Raw genomic sequence first — 22,355 nt, 5'->3', positions numbered from 1 at the left:
AAACACCCGGACCGGTGAAGAAAAATCAAATTTTAGACAATATAATCACATCTCATGTATAGAACAAGCTTTCTAGTTGCTCTCAAACCGATCCTAAAAGTTCAAACACCTATGGATAACCCCAAGTTTGTAGATGTGTTTCGATGCCACAGGATTGTAAAATGGTTAATATTACGTCATGAAAATCCAATTCTTCCGTGACATTTTTTTTGCCTGCAAAATGCCCTGTGTGTATGCAAAGCTCATGATTTGTTGGGATATTAGCATTGATCGGAAAATGCTTTCCAACGCTGCGCATTGCATACATACAGGACATTTTGCAGGTCACCAGAAGCTGTTCATTTTACCACCACCACATGTTCACTTTACCCACTCGCTATAAACATGTCTCATTTTTGGACATGTTTAGAAATCAAGAATCATGTTTGAAAAAAATGTGTTTATGACGAAGTATTTTTACGAGATATGTACAAAACATGTCTAACAAGAAACATAAGGTGATTGTAATATCTCATTCACTTATTAGTTAGAAAATAATGACTTTGCTTAACGTGTTCATTTTACCGCCAGTTCCCCTACCTACCAACACATTCGCACCAAACATTGAACCCAAGCGTACAATGCAAAATGAGTCAACGCTGATGATGATGGGTAGAGCGAAAGAGACAACTAGTACCACCACGACACTATTAGCGCGTTTCACCAAAATTCCACGCGGCATTTCCCGATTGAAAGGAACGGTCGCGCTTAGCCCATCTGTCATAATATCGTGATTTTGAATAGCGAAGGGCTGAATGATTTTGTTCCAAAAAACAGCCCTGCGTTATGCAACACTTTGTGCAGGTTGATTATACTAGTTGCAAGTGGGGCCAAATTCACCAAGTTCCGTAAAATTCCTTTTAAATTACAGAATTGATAAAATTGCTTAGATGAGCTAAACTAATTAATCAAATCCTGTTTTAAAAACTGTCCTTGCGTTTAAACCAAAATGGGAAGCTTATTACTACCACTACATTGCTTAATTTCAAGCGCAAATAGCAAATACATGTGCTAGTTAAACCAAAAATTTACTGGCAACATTACAGCGGCATTTAGGAAGCAGTTGGAGCGGTCGCCTGTTGGACGACACAGGGTAGCGTCCCTCCACAACCAGTGTAACGGACTTCTAGCTCAGCTACACTGGCTGTAAAAAACACAGCGCAGTGATCTGCTTCGCCAGCCGTTCAACAGGGAACTGAGCGTGTCTGGCCAAGTCCGTTCTTTAAATAGTCGAGGATGACGTCATTCATAGAAGCGATGCGCGCTAGGTACACCAATCCGTCGTACAGGGCTTGGGAAGCGCTATCTTCTGTGTGTTAATGCGCGATATTTTGACAAGGTTGTATATTATTTAATTCTTCAATGCTATGATATCAAAAATCTTTGGGTTTATCTATTGTAATCTATTCTTAGAAGTATTTCGGGGCGATTTGTGCAAAAAAATTGAAAATTTATCGTGAGATGGCTGAATTATATGCGTTTAAAATTGGACAACTTTTCGTTACATACCATTTTTGTAGGATTTGCAGAGTGCACCCCCATATCGAAAACAAAGTCGTAGTCCTACGTCAAAAAATGACAATCGAGCTATTTGTCTGTGAAAAATTTATCAACAATTCATTTGCTTTTGACAGATTCGACATTTGTAGTGAATTGACTTTGTTTCCGATAATCTTCCAGTCACAGTTCAGTGTTAGCGATCACAAAGCATATTGGGAAAGGTACAAAGCTTATATCAAGAATAATTCTAATTACGATTATGATTTACAAAACATAGTTGACACTTATAAAACATTTCAAAAATTTAATATTTCTATGGTTGAAGCTAGAAATCTATCAGTTTCAACAACACAGACTAAATTGGATAATCCTATTATTGTAAACAATTGACAACTATTGATTCGCCTAAAGAATGTTCGAGTAGGTCAATATCAACTCATTGATATCATGTTATGGCATTAATGTGGATCAACAACAAGATATTAAATATAATCCTCGAGGCTTTTTTTCAAAAATGCGTCTAACAAAAAATCCCTCCCCTAGTAACAATTGTGGTTTTATGATAGTTTTATAGCCACTGATAAAACTTAGATTGCACTTGTAGCGTGCTATAAAACTTCAATTGTTACTTGGGTCCCCTAGGTTGACGGATGAATTTAAAGAACCTCTGACAGATACACTGTACCATCCGAAACTAACTTGGCTGTGTTCGCAAACATTGTTTAACAGCTCAATGGCAGTGTTTATGTGTACACGGCTCGTAGTGGGGGTCATTGTGTGTCGATTTATCGGTTGACTTAGTCATCGTGCACAGGCTACCCAAGTAACCAATAAGCATTATAACGTAGCCTAATATCTGCTTTAGATCCACATATAAAGCTGTCTTAAAGAGCCGTGAAGCTCTAAATACTGATATAATGCTGATATTATGCCAGAAAAGGCGAAATATAGTGCTATTACTGTGCAGAGATTGACAGCTCGTTTCTGCAGTACTAATGCTATTATTTAGCACCAGCGCACAAATGTCAATTTTGAAAGCATTATATTGGCAATACTAATGCTATTAAAAAGTTTTAGTTGGCTGTCATTGTCCGCCATGGTTTTGAAACCATTTCTTATGTTATGCGATAATGCTATATGTCGGCTGTGCAGTTATGATTGGTGCTAATATAGACCTTCATTGCATTGTTAATGCTGTAATGGAGTTTCAATGCAACATTAGTTCAAATATATAGCCAATATAGTGCAATGGCTTAATGCTTATGGTTACTTGGGTAATTAAAAAAATATAAAAGCAGAAGCTTATTAGTGGTTGTATTGTAATAATTGTAGTTTTTAGTACTGTTGTTATGTGTTCGTCTGAATATTTGTGACGGGTGGGTCGGGGAATGGATGCAGAACTGGCGTATATGATAGAATAATGGGTAATCCCTCCTAGGATTCGTTGGTCACTTTTTACCGGTGTTCACAATTCGATTTATTCAAGAAGATCGGATTGGATAAATTGAGGTACGATTAATTTAACGACGCACGTGGATCATCCATTCCCGGTCAGCATAGCATGAAAAAATTCTAACAAAATGCAATTGTCGCTAATGGTAAATAAGTATCATCCGCTGGCATTGGGCGAGTTCAAGTAGTTTGATTGCATGTGTAAGTAAGGGTTTGTCCACCAATCGGGTTCTTATTTGCCCGGCGGATTCTTCTTTTCAGGGCGGCATAGGTGCTTCTACCAAGACTTTCGGATGTCGTAACACAACAAATGACAAAAGGTAAACAAACAAATAAACTAATAGATTTACCGACTTTTATTCGATATATCCACTCTCCCTTCACTGTTCTTGCTATACTGTGCACTGCTGGATCTCGTCGATCTGCTGCTACCGTTAGCGGGAAGACGGGCGGTTTCTTCCGACCGGCCGGGACTACAACGGCCGAGTTCTCCCGGAATGTCGCTGGCTGCTTCGGCAGCGGTCCTTTGCGTTTAGCCAGGGAGGTGAGCTTGGCTCCTTTGTTGTAACCTCCCTAGCGACGATGGCGAACTATCGCCGGATCGACTTGCTCGCCGCTAGCAATCCCGGAAGTCACCGCAGTACAACTGCCCAGGGGGAACCTTTGTCCACCCTGCTTCGTTCTCATTCGCTAATAGCTATAGAGGAGAGCTAGGCGAACCAACATCACTCACACGAGTACCCGAACCACGGGTTGGCACTTTCTGACGGGGATTTTCACCGTCACACGCGCGCACTTCACCTCACAGGTTAAATGTAGCGGGAAACTGTCGATAAAAAAAAACAAAACTGATCGGGCGTCTGTTCGATGCCGTGGTCCGTCACTTTCTGTCTTTTCACGATGACTGCCTTCCGCACTCGACCATAACAAATCGCTAACCGTCTTGTCGCATAGCTATACAAAAATTTACAAACTAAATGTGAACGGTATCGAACAGCGGTGAGCATAATATTACGTAAACAATACACTCTACGGAGTGTATACGCAAAAAGGGTATATTTCCACCCAGTGCTAAATTGTTACCCTGACGGCTTACACATGTTACATGCGTTCTTTTCTTCTACTTCATTAGTCTGTTTTTGTTGTACTTCTAGTAGTTTGCTTTTCAACTAGAATAGAATGGAGTCAAATAGGTATAAGGGGTACAATAGGGATAGTGCATTATCGTCGCTATGTGATTGCATAGGAAAAAGAATCCAAAAAAATACTCCGAAGCGCAAACGTGATCGTCGCACAGCCAAGCAGCCACGTGAGCCGGAATGCACAACTTCAATTCCATACTCTGGCGACGACGAGAACACCGAAGAATTTATTTGCAAGTACAAAACCAGAAGCAGCTGCTGAAAAGAGCATGTTTTTTCAACATTTCCTTCCGCGGTTTCATGATTTTTCACATCATTCGGCACTTCCTCATTTTCTTATATGAATAATGTCAATGCATTTATTTTTTGTGTTATTAATTTTTAAATAATCTGCAGTATTCATACTCTTTAAATAAAAGTGACCTATCGGTCCCCAAGATTTTAAGAACAACGTAAAAATGCCTTCGTCTTATTGGAGTTAACTTGAAAAATATTTAGCCATGTATAAAATCATTATTGCCAAAACGTATAACCTTTCCAACGAGTGCTTGCTTGTCAAAATCAGTGCAAAAATACCATCGCACGAGCTCCCCAAAAAAACTGACCTACTTGACCTCACTCTACTCTACTCATGTGTACCAAAATAATATCGATCAATTTATACACTCCTTCTTAATTTCTTTATTTTTTCTTTACTCGCCATTTTAGTTTTCCTTTTATTACTATATCTTAAATTAGATTCATACTAACAATCACTAACACGATAAATTGCATCTCTCATCATTCCAAACGTACAAACGTGGCCTTCGCGATAACACGAACCTGATCACAAACGCGATCAAGCAATTGCAATAATCCACACATACTTACGCCTGCGATCTCACCAACATTAAAACACCCTGGTGATTAAATGAACGTTTTAGCACTTATAAATTTACAAACGCGGTCTCAACCATAAACGCACCGCTCGCGCGATCATGAATCGGTCACGTCCGGAAGTCTCAACCCTTAATCCTAGCAGCCTAGACTTATGCCTTCAATTCTACCAATAAAAAATGATGCTCAGACAACACATGGCGACAAGACTGGGGAATCTGGTGAAATGGGAGAACTCACTCTTTTCTAGCATCTGAACACTGCACTAAAAATTAAATATCACATTCACGGTACGCGCCCTACCATTCAAGAACACGCGAATATGCGAATCGCCACACGGTTATAAAAATAATTTATATACACACTAGCACACGCGACAAAAACGTCAACATATGAACGCTTGAGTCTTCGCGATCATCCACGCAAACTTGCGCTCGCGTTCTCGTAAACAGGATAACACCCCAGTATCTAAGTGAACGTTTTAGCACTTATAAATTCACAAACGCAGTCTCAGGAGTGAACCCACAAACGCGCCCGTGTTCGCGCGATCATGAATCACTCACGTCCGGAAATCTTCACACTCCGTCCTAGAAACTTAGGTCTATACATTCAGTTGGACCAATTAAAAAATAACCCTCACATCCACTAGAAAACACATTCCATGGCGAAATGGCTGGGAACTCTAGTGATATGGAAGAACTCTCTTTTTTCTAGTATTTGAACTGTACACCGAAAATTGAGTATCAGATTCATGGTCCTTGCGCGTTCACCCAAGAACCCACGCGAATACACGAAAGGACACTTGGCCAGAAAATCGAATTTATACACGCGAAATTACATACACGCTAGCACACGCGACATACATACTAACACGCTATTCATCCAGTTAACGTACAAATGCTCGAGCCCTTCTCGACGATTCACGCTATCGTGACGTGCCTACTCCCGCACATATCTGAACCGTACAATAAATATCACATTCAGGATACACGGTCCGCTGCAACTCTCGAAAAAAAGACATCTAACAAACAAAAATTCTCTTCTGTTAATAATTCAGTCGCTTTAACATTTAACCCTCAACTATTTGCATAATATGCTAGTCAAAAACAACGTCTTTCGATCTTTACTGTAAAGTAAGTCGAAAGTGCTATTATAGTCAAGCCGTGACAATCGAAAGAGAAAGTAAACAAAGAGTCTCATTGTGAGATGTGACGTTTTGAAAAAAGCTCTAGAATTGTTCTTATTGAGAAACCTGTCTCGATACTTCTAAGATTCTTAAGAGATCTCAGAAACCAATTTCAGCATTGATAAAAGATGATCACACACTTCAAATCGTGAAAAAGCACGAAACTTGCTCATCAGTTTAGGGTATCCATAAATCCTTATAATAAATTGTTAGGGAAGTTTGACTTTTCAATACTATTACAGTACTAGTAACTAACAGTAAGAGTAGTAGTAATAGATCGAAGAATCTATTATCGTTAATTTTGAAAAACAATGAATGGCAATAATCATTCAGATTGATTTAGGGTACCATGCAAGTGGGCACAAAATAGGACATTTCTACCAGAAGGATTAATAATAACGTGCTCTCCATAAAGAAAAAAAAAATATGAACAGTGTTGGGCGGAGAATTGCACCAAACAGCATGAAACGTTGAAGATATAAATATTCACCGATGATGATGATCATGATGATGATATGCACGAGAGACCAAAACAAAAATATCTGTGTCATCTTGGCGTCGGCACCCAGCGCCCGACAAGCGCACCATCCAGTCGGAATTACCACGCAAATTCCAGCCGAAATGAAGCGAATCGAGAGAAATCAGAGGCCATTTCAATTCATACAGTGCTCGGTTTGAAACATACAGACACTCACTGCACGCGGAATAGGCGCATACCGACGGGGTCAATTTTGCGTCTCATTTCACCGAAAATGTTACTGTCTTTCCCTGTTTTGAAACCAACGAGCTAATAAGTTTTATCTCATCTTTTTTCCAGGCGCCGCTCACCGAAACGCATCCAGACTCTGTCAATTTCCAGCGCTGAAGTTGACCCGGAGAAGCTGGCCCAGGAAGCGTTTCGTTTACTGCGAACGGTTCAGAATCTGTTAAACACCCAGGAACCAACGTTATCGCAATCATCGACCGGGCTTGATAGTATGTTGCTTGCATCGGCTGCAGGATCCACCACTGGAAGTACCACGACGCTGACCGGTACAGGTGGGGGACTGGCGAGTTCTAGTGCTCCCACTGTTCATCACCACCACCATCATCATCACGTGCCGACAACGGTTGATGGTCTATACGGAGGAGTGGTAAATACGCGGAGCAATGTCGGATTTAGTCGGAAATTGAACATGAGAGGCAGTCGGTTGTCGTTGAGAAGCAGCACAGATGATTCGGTGCACTCGACGTCATCGTCCAACAAAGCGGAAACGGATGAGGATAACACGGATAGACCATCGCCTCCATTGAGTCACCATCTGCATCATCATCATCACCCACTGGTACATCAGCATCAGAACAGTGGAAGCAGTAGTAGTAGCAGCAGCAGTAGCAATAGCAGCCATTTGATCAATCACCGTCACAGTGCAAACATCGATCGTATCAAAGAGATGATGATCTCCTGCTCGGCAGAGGATGAGAGTGGATTCAGCTCGATGAACTCCTTTCAAGAGATAGGACTACCGCTAATAAATTCAACGGTACTGTCGTCTTCTACGGCTTCGTCCACGACGGGCGTGGGATCGGCAGATTCCAATTCATCCACCGGTTCCTCGACGGGATCGGTATCCTTCGTGTCCGACGATTCATCCGACATGAGAGATAACACCATGGTACCAACGAGTAACGTGACGACGATCGCCATAAATCCCATCACCAACGGACCGTCCGTGGATTCATCTGGTAGCAGTAAGCATCTCTCCGACAAACTGGGAATTCCTTCGCCTTCCAAAGCACCGGAGATACCTGCTCGAGTGACACAATCTGCAGCGTACGAACATCATAGCCATTTCATCAACCATCGCCGCTGGGACTCGGCTCCGGTTGTTCCGCCGAAGCTTAAGATCCACCAGCACAACGGTGACTCTGATAGTGGTGTGTCGTCCCGCGTACTGTGGGTATAGCAGAGATAGAATAGCGAGCCGAAGGGACGTATCGGTTGCAATTCCCTCCTCGCGTACGCCTTGTTTCGTTCCGTTTGCTCTAGACTTAGACTGAGTGATGGCAAAAAATATTCTAACCGGTAAAAGTTCGAAATTGATACCGACAGCAGCAGTATTGGACGTTTCTCGTTTTCGTTCTAGTAACCTCTTAACGAAAAAATATACATTAAACATATTCTTTATACGCGTTAACATAATAGGTGAACATAAATATTGCATTTATTTATGAACAGATTTTAAGCTCTCAACAACCTTCTAATGGAAACTGTCTCTCTCTCTTTTGGTTGAACATATTGTAAATTTTTTAAACAAACCAGCTAGAAATGATCTATTATAATCAGATCTTAAACTAACCATATTTTATTACCAAAGTTAGAGAAAGATAACCATAATCTAAAGGTACCGTCTGGAAAACAGAAAAAAAACGGATAACATAGCTTTAGTTCAGACAAGAACCGCGCTACGAAGGCAAACGCGTAACGTAACGACAGAAAAACCACAGTTGATACGAACTAGTTGAACACGGCGCTTCAACAAACGATTGTTTTAGACAATGATCTAGTTGTAGGAACAAACGATTAAACACTAACGAGCATTTATCCTAGCCGTGTACTTAATACCATATTATCACTAGGCATCTTTAGTGTAAAACTTCTACCAACGTAAGAAAAAACACCAACAGATTATGCTAATCTTTACATTTAGGCAAACCTTTCTTCGTCTACTATGCATAATTTTAAACGTGTATGTGATAATTTCATTAAAAAAAGATTTAACTGCGTATTTTCTGATTTTTTGATCTTAAAAACTATAACAAAAATAAACCGCATTGCAAACTTAAGTTTCTATGGAAAACCGAGTTGTACAAATTTACATTTGACCCATACACGAGCAAATGAGGATATAACACATTGACGGGAAATAGCGAACAGATTGAGCAGCCAACTTACTAATCCACGTAATTGCTAGGAAATATAGTAATATTTTCTAGATTTAGTATTTAAACTGTGTCTAAATTCGTTCGAATTCAATATGTATCAGTCTTGGATGGAAAACAGGAGAAAAAAAATATATTCTGAATAGCTATACGAGTAACAAGCATAGTACGAACGAACACAGACACAACCGCAACCATTCGAATGTTTCCAGTAGAAATCTCCAAACATACTGATTTAGCTCTGATTACTATCCATTCTGTAAACGGTTAAAAATTTGATTAAAAAAATACAAACTTAAAATCATTTGAAGAAACATTTTGTTTGTTATTTACTAGCGAATGGAAATAGAAGGGAAAGAATTCCACCAATAGCTTCAAATAGGTTCAAGGAATCAAAGAAAAACGGGTTTCAACCTTTTTTATTCCATGCACCCCTTTCTAAAAATTGAACGTCACCATGTACCCTTCTGATTTTTTTTTATTTCGATTAAAGAAGTTTTAACCTTCAGGTCATTCGCCTCTTCGGGTTAGAAAAATCTCTTATGAAAAATTTCTAACCCCATATGCGGGGTCGGGACCCGAAGCCAGGTGCGCTGCGTACAAGGCAATCGATTTACCAACTACGCTACGCCCATCCCCAACTTCTGAAAATTACTCACCACCTTTATCCTGCCAGAAACTACAACGACAAAATCGATGAAAGGTGAGCCCCCATACAATAGTGTAATTTATCTCTGGGGGTGAATTTACCTCCGGTTGAAAACCACTGCCTTAGAGTCAATCTCAGTTTGCTTCTACAGAAAAATGTTTAACGGATGAATAGAACGTCCGATTATAAACTATCAGCGTAAATTTCGAAACGGGGTTCTTCGATGTGAGAACCGTTCAGAAGAAAAATAAGCGTATTCTTATTCGTATTTTAAACTGGAGGTTTACGTCAGCCGATTTTTTGGGGGGAACTTTTTAAGCGGCTCCTTCGCCAATTAACCTCAGCCCGAGTATGTATTTCGATTGAAGTTTTAAGTTTACTTTTGCAGTCTAATATAATTTAATAGCGGCCTAACAATTTTTTATTCTTCGTTCAGAGTATGTTATGATTAATTAGATGCTTAGTGACAATACAACCGTGGTTTGAGAAAAAATATGTTTGCAGGCAAACATTAGAACCGAAATTAAATATTATAGAGGACTCAAGCGGCTATTGATCACTCGTCTCGTTTAAATTTATAGCGATGGAACAAATTTGAATTTTGTATCGACTGTTGAATGGTTTTGTGTACCCAACAGAATAGCAGTAACTGTACTGATGAATAGTTAATTCAATGTGAAACCCAAACTGCTTTTGAAGAAAAAGTAAATTTTCATTGTCAATTTCAGTTCAAAATAATTTAGTTAAAATATATCATGTAAAAATGTTCTGAATTGAAACATGCTTATGTTTTGGCGAATCTATCTTACTCACAACGTGTGAATTGAAATTATGGATATTAGATAGTCTTACGACGAATTTTGCGATAGATCGGCAAGAATCTTGATTTTTTCGATGTCACCACTGCTCCTGGTTGATAAAATACAAGTTATCACGTTACGTATTTTTGGTACGCTTCGTTCTTTCGAATACGCCTGTTCGTATGCTAACAATGTATACACGACGCAGAGACATCTCCATGTCAAACATAACATATTGTACAGTAACTATGTTGTAAGCGTTACGTGATTCAAAGGCCGCCGCGACCACCGAAGCGTACGCTCATTAGAGCTTATTTAGCAGTGTAGCGGTTTGTCAAGAAGTTTCAAAGTAAAACTCGAACCGAAATAATCCAGTAAAGTGTTTTGTTACATAATTTCGAGCAGTTTCGTTTTAAAATTGAAATCATAAACCACTGCGCCGTTCAGACACTCTGCTGCAATAGACGAGATAAAGGTAATTTCGAGACGAGTTCAATGAATTTAAACAAATAAAACACCCAATAGAATTGCTACTGAAGAGAGTGCCTAAGTTTTAGCATAATAATTTTCAGCTTCAAGTTAGAATTAATCACTTCTGAAAATGCTGCATGTTTTGAATTAAAAAGATCGCTGATTTTGCGCAAACGGGCACAATGCTTTAATTCTCCAATCATATTTATCTGAAAGTTATTCTAACACTAGTGGGAAAGTTTGAAAACAGCCTAGTGTGGTATTTTACGGGACGTTCGGAAGCGATTTTAGACTGAACACGTTTTTTATGTAAAGAAAATGGAATAGCGTATTTTATTACGCGACGGTCTGGTTGAGAATGCATCACACGTCGAGCAGGAAACTTGTTGGACAGCTAGACGCCGAGCAAAATTGAGGGGTACTACTCTGCTGAGGGATATGACTGTGAGCACAAGGTTGCTACACTAGTTTAGCAAGTGTGAGGCAAGTAGTATGCCGTTAATAAAACAAAATTTTAAAAGTAACTAATAACATAATAATGAAAGATGTGACTTTGGAGTAGTTCAGATATTGTCACAAAGATGTCACCGCTGCTGTTTGTCGCCAAATCGGTTCCAGGCGTTCTTGTGGTCTTCAAACTTCAAATTCTCGGACACGGACTGGCTTCGGGTCCGATGATTACTCAGACTAAAAGTGAAAACAGTGATTTTATTGCCTTGGTAGAAATTTTTTAGCCTTATTTTGCATTGTTTTTTTTTTGCACGAAAGAGATTTGCATGCTTTATAACGACAACATAAATTGGGGTTTGCGGAATAAGACTATACAAAGTCGTAATTCAGGATAAGACTAAGCATACTGTCAAAATACACGCGCACACCCCAACTAGCCATCAACGCCATTTGGATTGTACTACGAAAATCTAATACCGTATGTAGATTTCTGAAAATTTTGGTACTCATACTCACAAATAAATGGTGTATACATATTTAAATCCAGTTTTGGGTCTTTCTCCGAATAACTGATTTCAAGCAGATGCCGATTGTTTTGCACAATTGAATCCTGAAAATAATGGTGTATGGTATATTAGTTACAAACTGTGCTCGTCTTACAACTTAGTTTGACTCATGATGACCTATCTAGCCACACTAACCTGTTGGATCTGCGAAAAAAGGCGTGTGTCATTAACGATTAATTTCAGTTTGCCACTTCTTACAGTTCCTTGTCGGTTGCAAGCTTGTTGATTTAATATTTCGATCGCCGAAAAGATGAAACCATTGGAAATTTGACGATCTGAAATATCTAGTAGCTGCAGCTGTGGATTCGTTTTGATAAACTCGATCAGTTGATTGCCGGTAATTTGTGTGCGACCGGTAATGCCCAGTTCAATAAAGCTCCCCCTGGAACCCAATGTTGAGAGTTGTTGGTCGGAAAAACCAAGTGCACTGTCTAATTTTAACTTCTTCAACTGTGTTAGGCCACACAACAGATTATAGTCATTTAGGCTCGCTAGCAGAATCAGGCTCTCTAGATGATCCACTTCTACCAGTTTTCGCAGTATCAGATCGACGGGCTGCTCTAAAAACATGCATTTGATCTTTATTTCTTTAAGCTTAGGTAATTCAGCAATCTTAGCCATGCTTGAGGAATTTAAACCTTTAAAATCATTACTGAAAGCCAAGCTGGACAGCTCAGTCATATAAATCGAGATTGAATTGATCGCATCTGTAGTCAGATGTACGCACTTGACGATGTTTAAGTATTCAAGGGTGCTGTTTTTCGATGCAAAGTCTGAAAATGGCTGTCCTTTTATGTCATAACACATCTCCAAATTTAGATATTTTAGATTTTTCACTGCACTCAAGCACTTGCCGGTAAGTGCAGGATTCCGTGATAGATCCAATCTTTGCAGATTTACAGCTGACTTCAAACTTCTGCCAATTTTATCGTCGATGTTACAATTGATCAATGAGAGCCCCACAAGTGATTTAAAAACTACCGCCAAACTCCGCATAGTATACGAGGTTAAAGTGAAGTGGTGAATACTCAGCTCGGTGAGATTTGGACAATATCGAGATATACGACTCAAGATCCTTTCTCCGAATTTCGAGAATCGAGTCCGATCGATAGACAAATGATCTACTAAAAGTCCCACGTCGGTGAGCAACGATTTTGCGTCCAACAAAGTGACAAGTTCTTTTTTGATCAGTTGCTTATTGAAATCGAGCATGCTAATAGTTGGTTTTAATATATCGCATGCAATCCCCTCAAAACGACAGCATGTTTTTTTCAGTGCAATCAGGTCGAAACAGTCAAGTTTCTCAAAAATCAGCATCAGACAATAATCGTTTAGATGAAGGAAGTCAACTTGCTGTGAATTTGTTGCAATGGGATGATTTTCTCCGCTAGTTGCAGCATTTATATTCGCGTTAGATTCAGTTGATACTTGGTGCTTATAGGACTCCTGATGCCAGCTGTCCGCCATTGCTATATAGCAATGTTCATAGAGCATACTGTTTTGTTTCAAACAACTATGAGAAAACAAAACAGCAAAACAAATTAGCGAAAAATAGCCCTTTCGGGGTAGACATAGATTTCTACATAGATTTAATGTAAATTGGAAGTATCTACAAATTTGTACGAAAGTAGTGTAACAGCTATATGGTTGAATTGTCGAGTGTGTACGTACTTTCCTAGTTTTGATTGTCAAACCCTCATCCTGAATACACTGCCCATAATTGCAGGTCAGTCACAAATTCAAAAGGATTCCCATCTACATGGGACTGACTTGCGAATATAGGCAGTACCTTGAATGTACACATCGTATACCTAGAACAACTTACTTTCAGTCTAATACACCTAGTTATAGACACAATCCTGTTCACCAGAATAGATGAGTAACAAAGTACCCATTTATTGTCACGCGTTCAGTGGAACAAGAAAAGGAGGTGAACGAAAAGCGGTGACATATAAGAAAGAGGTATAGTAGGTGGAAAAATGACACATTTGAATCGAAGAAAAAATCTTGAGCGTTTTTTCAAAACGTCATATCTGCAATGAGTTACTCTCTGTTTATACATTCTCTTTCGATTTTTACGGTGTCACTATAACACTTTTCACTTATTTTACAGTACAGATCGAAAGACGGTGGTTTTAACTGGCATATTATGCAAAGAGCTGAGGGATAAATGTTAAAGTGACCGAATTATTAACAGAAGAGAAAGTAAACAAAGAGAGTAACTCATTGCAGATATGACGTTTTGAAAAAACGCTCAAGAAATGTGTTCAAATATTTCATGAGCTACAACAGGATATATTGAATTGTGACAAGTGGGAATGGGGTGTGGTTGAATATTGGAAATTTTTGAATGACCCGCAGTAGAATAACTGATTTTAAATTTACCTAGCAGCATCCGCACAATTTTTGTAGGATATTATGGCGTATCCGGCCATCTCCTTCTGTAGATTGTTCTCTGGAATCCTCCTTTTGCTCCCGTTATTTGTTTTTGTATCGTTGTACACGTTATCGTGTGGAGTTGCGTAGATCAGAACACTTTCCACTGGTCCAAACCGCGTGAACAACGAACGCACACGTGATTCCGTCAAATCCGTCGCCTGATAGAATTTGGCATAGACGGCATTGGCAACAAAACCATCTTCCGTGTGCACCACGCCATCGAGAAATTCGTTCGATATATTATGTTGCAAGCAATAATTGCTATACTTCATAAAGTTGCCATAGAGTCTACTGACTGCATTGCCTGTGATCAGGTATCTGTTCTTTCTCATCACTGAAAAGAAACAAAATATTCTGATTATACCAATCGACAAAAAATATTTTACTCACTTTCGATTTTTCTGGAAATATTTCCGGTAGTGACGCAGTTGGATTAACCAAATTTAAAAAATTTGGTTTGCTATGTTAAATTCAGCCACCTATATAACATTTTTATCTTCGCAGAGTTTAACAAAAATAGTGATGTCTTTTTTTACTCGATTAACGCAAATAATCGATTAATTTCTAAAATAATCGAAAAATGAATAATCGATTACAAGCTTTCGGTATAATCGAGCAAATTGAGTAGCTGATATCGATTAATCGAGAGCATAATTAATGAAAGGTGGCATTGAAAACGAAAGTCGCAGAGCAAAAAAATATGACCAGACTTCTCCAAATTTTTCAAAATGTGTCGAGCGACCTTTTTTTTTTTGGTTGACAAACTAGGATTTACTAAGTAATCGATTATTGATTTTAATCGATTATTTTTGTCGATTAATCGAATGAATTAATCAATCTCTCAAATATTATTCGATTAACGGATAATCGATTATTTGCAAAAATCAGACATCACTAAACAAAAATAGGGTGACCATATCAGGCGAGCAAAACCCCACACGCAGAAGAATCAGGCCTTCCCACTGAGACGTCCAAAAAATTGTTTCAAAATAGTTCAACACGGGTCCAACGATGGACGTTCGTTGAACGGTTATTTGGACGTTGTCCAAATTGGTCCAACGAACGTCCTTCATTGGACGGTTTTGAAACCAACCGTTCTTAGAGGGTTTTTGAATCAACAAAACGTTTAGAGCATGTTCAGGAGTGTTTCAGTTCTAGATTCATAATTTTAAAAGTTCTATAATATAAAACAGAAAATTTTAAAACTAGAACTTGCTGTCCCTAGCAGCAGTTTTAGCGGAGGTTCTATTCAGTTTAAAATTCATGTCTCACCATTCCTTCGCATAACAGTTTTAAATTTTGAAACAAAACTGTTCGAAATTATAAAACACAACGCTCTGCTAGGGATGTGAATGTTTCAGTTCTAGTTCTACTTTGAAACTCCTATACAAAATAAAACGCTCTTGAACATGCCCTAAGGGGTTCCGAATGTGAAGCTACCAGTACACTGTTTGTAATAATGTCAAATATTTGACATCTTTCGTGAAATGAATTTGAACTGCTGTGTACTGGCTCTTCAAATATTTGATCAAACACAGTTTGCCAAATTTTTCATTGGTGTTTGTCAAAGCGATTACTTGTCTATTTGTCAAACAGTGTACTAACCAGTTTGTCAAAACTTCAAACAGCGTAACGCTGCAGTTTGTCAAACTTGTCGATGGAGAAGTTTGTCAAACTTGTTAATGGAGAAATTTGTCAAACTTGTTGATGGAGAAGTTTGACAAACGTGCTTTGCTCATTCAGGATAGCAAAATACGCCGTACGCGAAACTGATTTGTTTTGGCAGAATTTGTTGTCAAAACGAAAAAAAGTTAAGGTTTGAAATTCGGCTGATTAATTGTTTTATTTACGTGACTTTAAATAATTTATTCGCCACGTTAAAAACAAAATTCGGCGCTATTTTGATATTGTTGGTATTTGTCTTTCCAGGAAAATCATGCCTCAAATAAATCGGAAAGGTACAAACTATTTGAATTCAATTGTTTGATACATGCTGAAATGTAAGCAAATGCCATTTCTTTTGACTCCTTTCCGATAGTTCACCAAGAATCAGCTGCTCTTCAAAAGCATACAGCAGTTGAGTATACTGCCAGTCTTGCGTGGTGTTATTGTCGAATGTATCTAGCTGAATTCTATGGGCGAATGACCTAACGGTTAAACCCCAAATAAACAATACAATACAATAGTTGAATTCTACATCCTGGTCGGACCGTAGCCTGTGTTGCCTATTGTTATTTTATCATATGTGGTGGACACCAACCTACGTTTGTAAACATCCCGTCGCGAAGCGACTAAAGAAGGCGTCAGCATAATTGAGTCTACTGCGCGACAACGATTATGCTGACCCTATCAAAAAGTGTCACGTAGCCACTGCAGCGACCCAGTCTTAGCCTAGGTTTAACGAAAAATAAAATTCATTCGTAACCATACCCCCGAGTGATGTACATCAAAATATCACTTGCGTCCCTCTTATAACTATCGTGTAAGAACTCATAACACATAAGTACTGAATGAGCTCATGGAAGTCGAAATGATGAAGAATCTGTCGATAGCGATTCCATCGAATCCATCAAACGGAACCTGTGTCTGGCGCTGGATATTTACGCTACTAATGTTGGTGCGCCAAATACTACCCAATAAACGGATACACTATCCTCACCACTTGCCAAAAACATGCTCAGAACAAATTGCTCAAGTTGCCCGGTGTTGTGCTTGGTAGCTTTAACAATTTGGGAACGAGAAAGTTATTTTAGCTTCAGCAAATCGCCTCTCCTTCGTCCGTCTCCAGATCTCTCAAAACCTCGGTCGAACCGTTTGTGTTTGGATTTGTGGCTCATGTGGTACACCCCGCTTTGCTGATGCTTGAATGTTTGGCTGTAGATTTTACACGAGTACATCTTTTCCTTCATGTCGGTATTAGAAGCCTTGCATTTGGACACATATGTGTTATACTTTTTACCACAATCGCGACAATCGAACAGTTTCCCGGTGACATGCAACTTCTCGTGCAGCAGGAAACTTTCTGCCGATCGGTAGACCTTGCTACATACTCGACATTTGTGCTCGGGCAGCACGTCGACTTCGCGTCCTATACCATTATTTGGTTGTGTTGGGTTCGCAGGTGCACCGTCAGATTGCAGGATTGAGTGAACCCTCGGTCGCAGTATTTGCACACGTATGGAGTTTTCCCGGGTGTGCAACCTGATGTGTATCTTCAGCGTTATCGATTGAGTGAATGTTTTCAAATAGTGGGGACACATTTGAAGGGCTTTTCGCCTGTAATAGTAAACAGTATATAATTGGAATTTACAGAAAAGAAAATAAGTAAAACCTTAACCTACTCGTGTGCCATCGAATGTGCGTCGTCATCAGGTACTTGTCCGCAAACTCTTTATTACAATATGGATCTCGGTTCCGAATGGGTAATGAACGATCCTTCTTTAGCGGCAAACCAGCAGATCCCTTTTCTCCCTTCGAACTACTTTGAAATGCTCTGTGTCGCTGTAAAACTTATTCAGGAGACGTACTGTGTAGATATCGACGTTTGAAATACGCACACCAAGATCTCGCAATTTTATACTACCGCCCTCCCCTTAAGCCCAGGAGTGGTTTATTTTCCTCCTAATCCAAACGTCAAAACGGCACAGTACCAATGTAGCTGGATAAATCTATACCGGTTGGTCAGGTTCCATCATAAAAAAAAATCCGACCGAAAAGATATTTTCGATTTGTTTTCCTCCACCTGTGACTGGTGGAAGAAAACAAATCGTTGAACACACAAATGCAGTTACAGATTGCCAGATTGTTACTCTATAAAATGAAAACAAATAAAATGAAAATTTCTATCATATATGAACAGCATGCTTTGATCGAACAGCACTTCCAAATTAATTTTTCTTCTACAATTCGACCTGTCAACACGAATGGTAGACAAATTTGATAGCGTGGTGAGTCATAACCCTTTTGTATGGGACCTTGGCGTATTTAATTTGTATTTGATCACACTCTGCATAATCACGAACAAAGGAGTGCGATATAGTTGCTTCGACCATTCATAAAAATAAAACAAATTTTCTGGAAAATCATTTGGCATCCCTGCGCTAACACAAATATTTCAAATGTTTGCACTCTTGAAGATTCATGAAGTTCAAACAGCACTTTGTACAGTGTACTGGTAGCTTTCGCATGGCGATTTGTTTGACGTATACGCCGGTTTGACTATATTTGACAAGCAGTGTACTGATCCATCAAACTTGTTTTATTATGTTTGTCAAACAATATTAGGCGTAACGTCCGGTAACGCATCAATGCAAATATTTGATGAAAAAAGTTTGTTAAACAGTTGATCTCGTGTACTGGCCTTGTCAAATTTGTTTGTCAAACACGTTTATTTGATCAAATTTTGCTTCATCAAATATTTCACGTTATGACAAATAGTGTACTGGTAGCTTGAGACTCTTACGCATTTCTCACGAAAATAAATTGGTAACCCATAAATGCACTAACACTGACTGAGGAAGCGGTACATCAAGTGGAGTGGATGAAGGAACTTTTGGTTATAATATTGAAATTAAATATGCGAAGAACATACTAAATTATTTAAAGTGTACTGTCCTCGGTTTTTCTCCTTTTAAATCCGAAATCCTACACATTTATTTTCTCCTTTCTAAAAGAGCTCAGAAATGGGTAAATTTTTACGCATTTTAAGTTAATTGAAATAAGTATAACTTCGTAAAAAAGTACACAGTTTTTGTCATAAACAGATGATACCCATTATTGGGTATGCAATGTTTATCCAATAAATGAGTTTTCCCAGTTTTGCCGGAGATGGGTTTCATAATACGCATTAATGGGTACATTATTTTAACCGTGTTTTATACGAGGGATTGCCCTTCCTATGATGATTCTCAGGGATAGACCAACATCAAATTATGGTCTTGTCAAATTTTGATCTTGTCAAACTGCAAATGACGGGAAAACCCAAGATGATACCAGATAAGGTATAGGCATACGTAAAGCGAGAGTTTTGGTTTTAAAATTGACAACATCTATATTGCGTAAATACTGCTTTACTGGAAGAAGTTGTTAAAATCAAAATTAATTAAAACAATGTTTTGAATATAGAAACTAGTGCTTTCAGCCTTTATGACCTCAAGGCGGACCCTCGGTTTTATAAGTATTGGCAACAAATTGTAGTGCGATAATTTGAGCACCCGATTCGCTGCGCTCAAACAGAAAAAATCCACCATTTTCAAGCCATTTTTAACACAGACGCTGAATTAATGAAGTTAATAAATAATAAAATATTGTGGCATCGTCCCTCATAGGGTCAAAATAGGCACTTTACCCCACTTCCATATTGTACACACATTGATTTAAGGCTTCGCAAAGCTAATGTTTTCTATATGGACTGCTCCATTTTATACCGATTAAAACAGATCGATCGCAATGCTGAGATGCAGTTCTATTTTTCCAACACTTCTTTGTGTCAGATTTAGAACAGATTGACATTTTGTTTTGAATTTTCCACAATTTGAAACGCGAATAGAACATATCAAGTTAAGTTCAGCCGGAAAATAAGCCGGAATGCTGGCAGGTTTTAGTTCATATTTTGGCACCAGCTACAGTGACCGCGTCTAGTTAGAATCGATTGTGTCACTCGAGTCTAAGGTTGCCATCTCCGGTTAGGTTTTTACCCAGATATTCTTACTGACCTGTGGGAAACACGAGTATACGTTAAAACAAGAACTACCTGCTGAGTTAAAATGAGACAAGTCACGCGTGTTTTTTGAAAAGGGCCAATAAGCATACTGTCAAAATTCACTTTGAAGAGAAATTCCGGACAAACCATTAATCGCAGGTTATAAGCCATAGCAGTAGACGACAGAGAAAACTTTTCTCTTTCATAAAATGTTAATATCCATTCTTGGCGAGTTACGGTTTGTCCGGAATTTTCTCTCAAAGTGAATTTTGACAGCATGCTTATTGGCCGTTTACAAAAAACACGCGAGAAGTATAAACTCTTTCGTTCTTTTGTAGTTCGTCGAAGTACCAATTACAAAAATTGATTGACATTTTCCATTGAGTGTTTGCTGCACTGCTCTGAGCTTGTCTCATTGAGCTGTACATTTTTGCGTTTGTAAATCGATAGATAAGCGTGGAGTTTCACTTTCCTAGCTACCGACAAAAATCTGAACGCACCAGCCACTCTCGCTGTGGAGGATAAGCCGAACAAGGATTACCCTTTGCCACAGCTAATAGGGTAAGTAGAGCGAAGCAGGCAGGTAAGTGGCAATGTTTGAGAATCACACTGCGTCATTGGGATTTTTTTTCTGGGTGCAAAAAATCGGTTTTCGTCATCACAGTCACTAGGGAGGTTCAAACAAAAGAATAAAGTTTTTGTCACTGGCCAACAGTTAAGGGCCGCTGCTGGATTAGCCAACAATGACATTGGAAGAACTTGTTTAAAACAAACAAATTCAGTTAAAATTGTTCATCGTCTTATTGGACACGGAAAAATTTATGTAAAACCCGGAGGCCCGGAGATCGTCTCCAAAAACATGAGTCTCCTGGTCAAACCCAAAAGGGTGGCAACCCTACTCGAGTCGGAATACTAACTAGAACCTGCTAGAACTACAGCCCATTTTCGGCTGAACTGTACTGGGCATGTTTAATTTCGTAGGGTGTTGAACCCATTTTCACTGCAGCTGTCTAGTTAGTATATACGTAAAACATCTGCTCATTTGGGTGCGTTTTGTACATCTTGTACCGATTCTTACTAATAGAGCCTAAGTTTCACTATGTTCCTATTGTCACGTTGAATCCGCATTCGAACACCTTTCAGTAGGTTCAAAATAGTTGGTTCTTTTAGAACGCGTTAATCAAGTCAGTTTAATGATTAAACCAGTAGAGCAGCTTGCTAATCTCTAGGTAGTACTTTTGGGCTCATGTCTCTGGTTCATACGTATACCGCGCTATACCTAAGAATACCGATACACAATTAAGTATTAACTTATTACTACTTTAAAAAATTATACTTTTCCAGTAGTGAGCGGATTGGAACCTATCATTCTGCGAACACACAAACTAAACTGGCTAACTAACTCAATCCCTGCTCTCTCGACCCAAGTTATCAGATTGCATATTGTTGCATCAGCAGTTATCCTGTTGTGTCGCGTCGGATTGCTGGTTGCTGTTCGCCGGTTTCTTCTTTGCTTTTGGCTGAAGGAAATATTATCGTTGCAGTTGAAAACTTGAATATCGCCAGCTACAATGGTGTTCTCTCTTATCCTGGTTTAGCTCACCATCATCGTGCGCTAGTCGGGTATTTCCAGCCCGGGGACAACTTGACAGCTCCCATATATTGAACTCATAAGCAAATTTTGTGGTGATTTGGTGATGTCATGGCGGCTCGAACGGAACAAAATTTAAAAAAGGCGTATCCCATCTATTATTTTCTATATCTGTAAAAAGTGAACAATTTAAGCATTTCTATCACCAAATTTATTTCGCCGTTCATATTAGAAACTGTCCATACCTTAACAGAAACATAGATTCCATTTTGGATCTAACAAATCCAAGAATAATAAATCGATTTCCAGAAATACAAGAAGATCGATTTAAATCGAGCCACTTCCACTTATATTGAAATTTCCGAAAATCTTTGGAATCGAACTGTCATGAAATCCTCCGGTAGACGCCGTTCAATTAGTTTTCTGTCGGGCTGGAGCTGAGTAATATGCGAAATGAATTCTGAAGGGATCCGTACCAAAACCATCGCAAAATCTTTTGGACAGAATTATTGCAAAAGTCGAACATAATTGTATATTCCTGGCGGCATTCTTGCTAAAACCGGGCACTACC

The 22,355-nt window shown here is 39.0% G+C and overlaps 3 protein-coding genes across 5 annotated transcripts in view; 1 reads left to right on the top strand and 2 right to left on the bottom strand.

Moving 5' to 3' along the window:
* The window catches only part of LOC131693472 (serine-rich adhesin for platelets-like), a 374,727-nt gene extending 365,296 nt beyond the window's left edge, over positions 1-9,431 (top strand). For all 3 annotated transcript variants that reach the window (XM_058981320.1, XM_058981319.1, XM_058981318.1), the window contains one exon: positions 7,013-9,431. In XM_058981320.1, the coding sequence (XP_058837303.1) occupies positions 7,013-8,141 (1,129 nt within the window). In that variant the 3' untranslated portion in view covers positions 8,142-9,431. The remainder of the gene's footprint in view (positions 1-7,012) is intronic.
* A 1,958-nt stretch (positions 9,432-11,389) lies between these two features.
* Positions 11,390-14,968, bottom strand: LOC131691174 (uncharacterized). Its single transcript, XM_058977376.1, has 5 exons — positions 14,883-14,968; positions 14,439-14,826; positions 12,189-13,566; positions 12,004-12,097; positions 11,390-11,724 (listed from the first exon to the last, which is right to left on the bottom strand). Coding segments are annotated over exons 1-5 (1,866 nt in total). The 5' UTR covers positions 14,884-14,968; the 3' UTR covers positions 11,390-11,719.
* Positions 14,969-17,236: 2,268 nt separating this feature from the next.
* Positions 17,237-17,844, bottom strand: LOC131688198 (zinc finger protein 573-like). Its single transcript, XM_058972369.1, has 2 exons — positions 17,834-17,844; positions 17,237-17,768 (listed from the first exon to the last, which is right to left on the bottom strand). Exons 1-2 carry the CDS (start codon positions 17,842-17,844, stop codon positions 17,237-17,239), a joined length of 543 nt encoding a protein of 180 aa, XP_058828352.1.
* Positions 17,845-22,355: the final 4,511 nt, after the last annotated feature.

Source organism: Topomyia yanbarensis, chromosome 3 (genome assembly GCF_030247195.1).
Source record: "Topomyia yanbarensis strain Yona2022 chromosome 3, ASM3024719v1, whole genome shotgun sequence".
Classification (NCBI taxonomy): domain Eukaryota; kingdom Metazoa; phylum Arthropoda; class Insecta; order Diptera; family Culicidae; genus Topomyia; species Topomyia yanbarensis.
The sequence above is the reverse complement of the archived record's forward strand: the minus strand, read 5'-3'. Positions and strand labels throughout refer to the sequence as shown.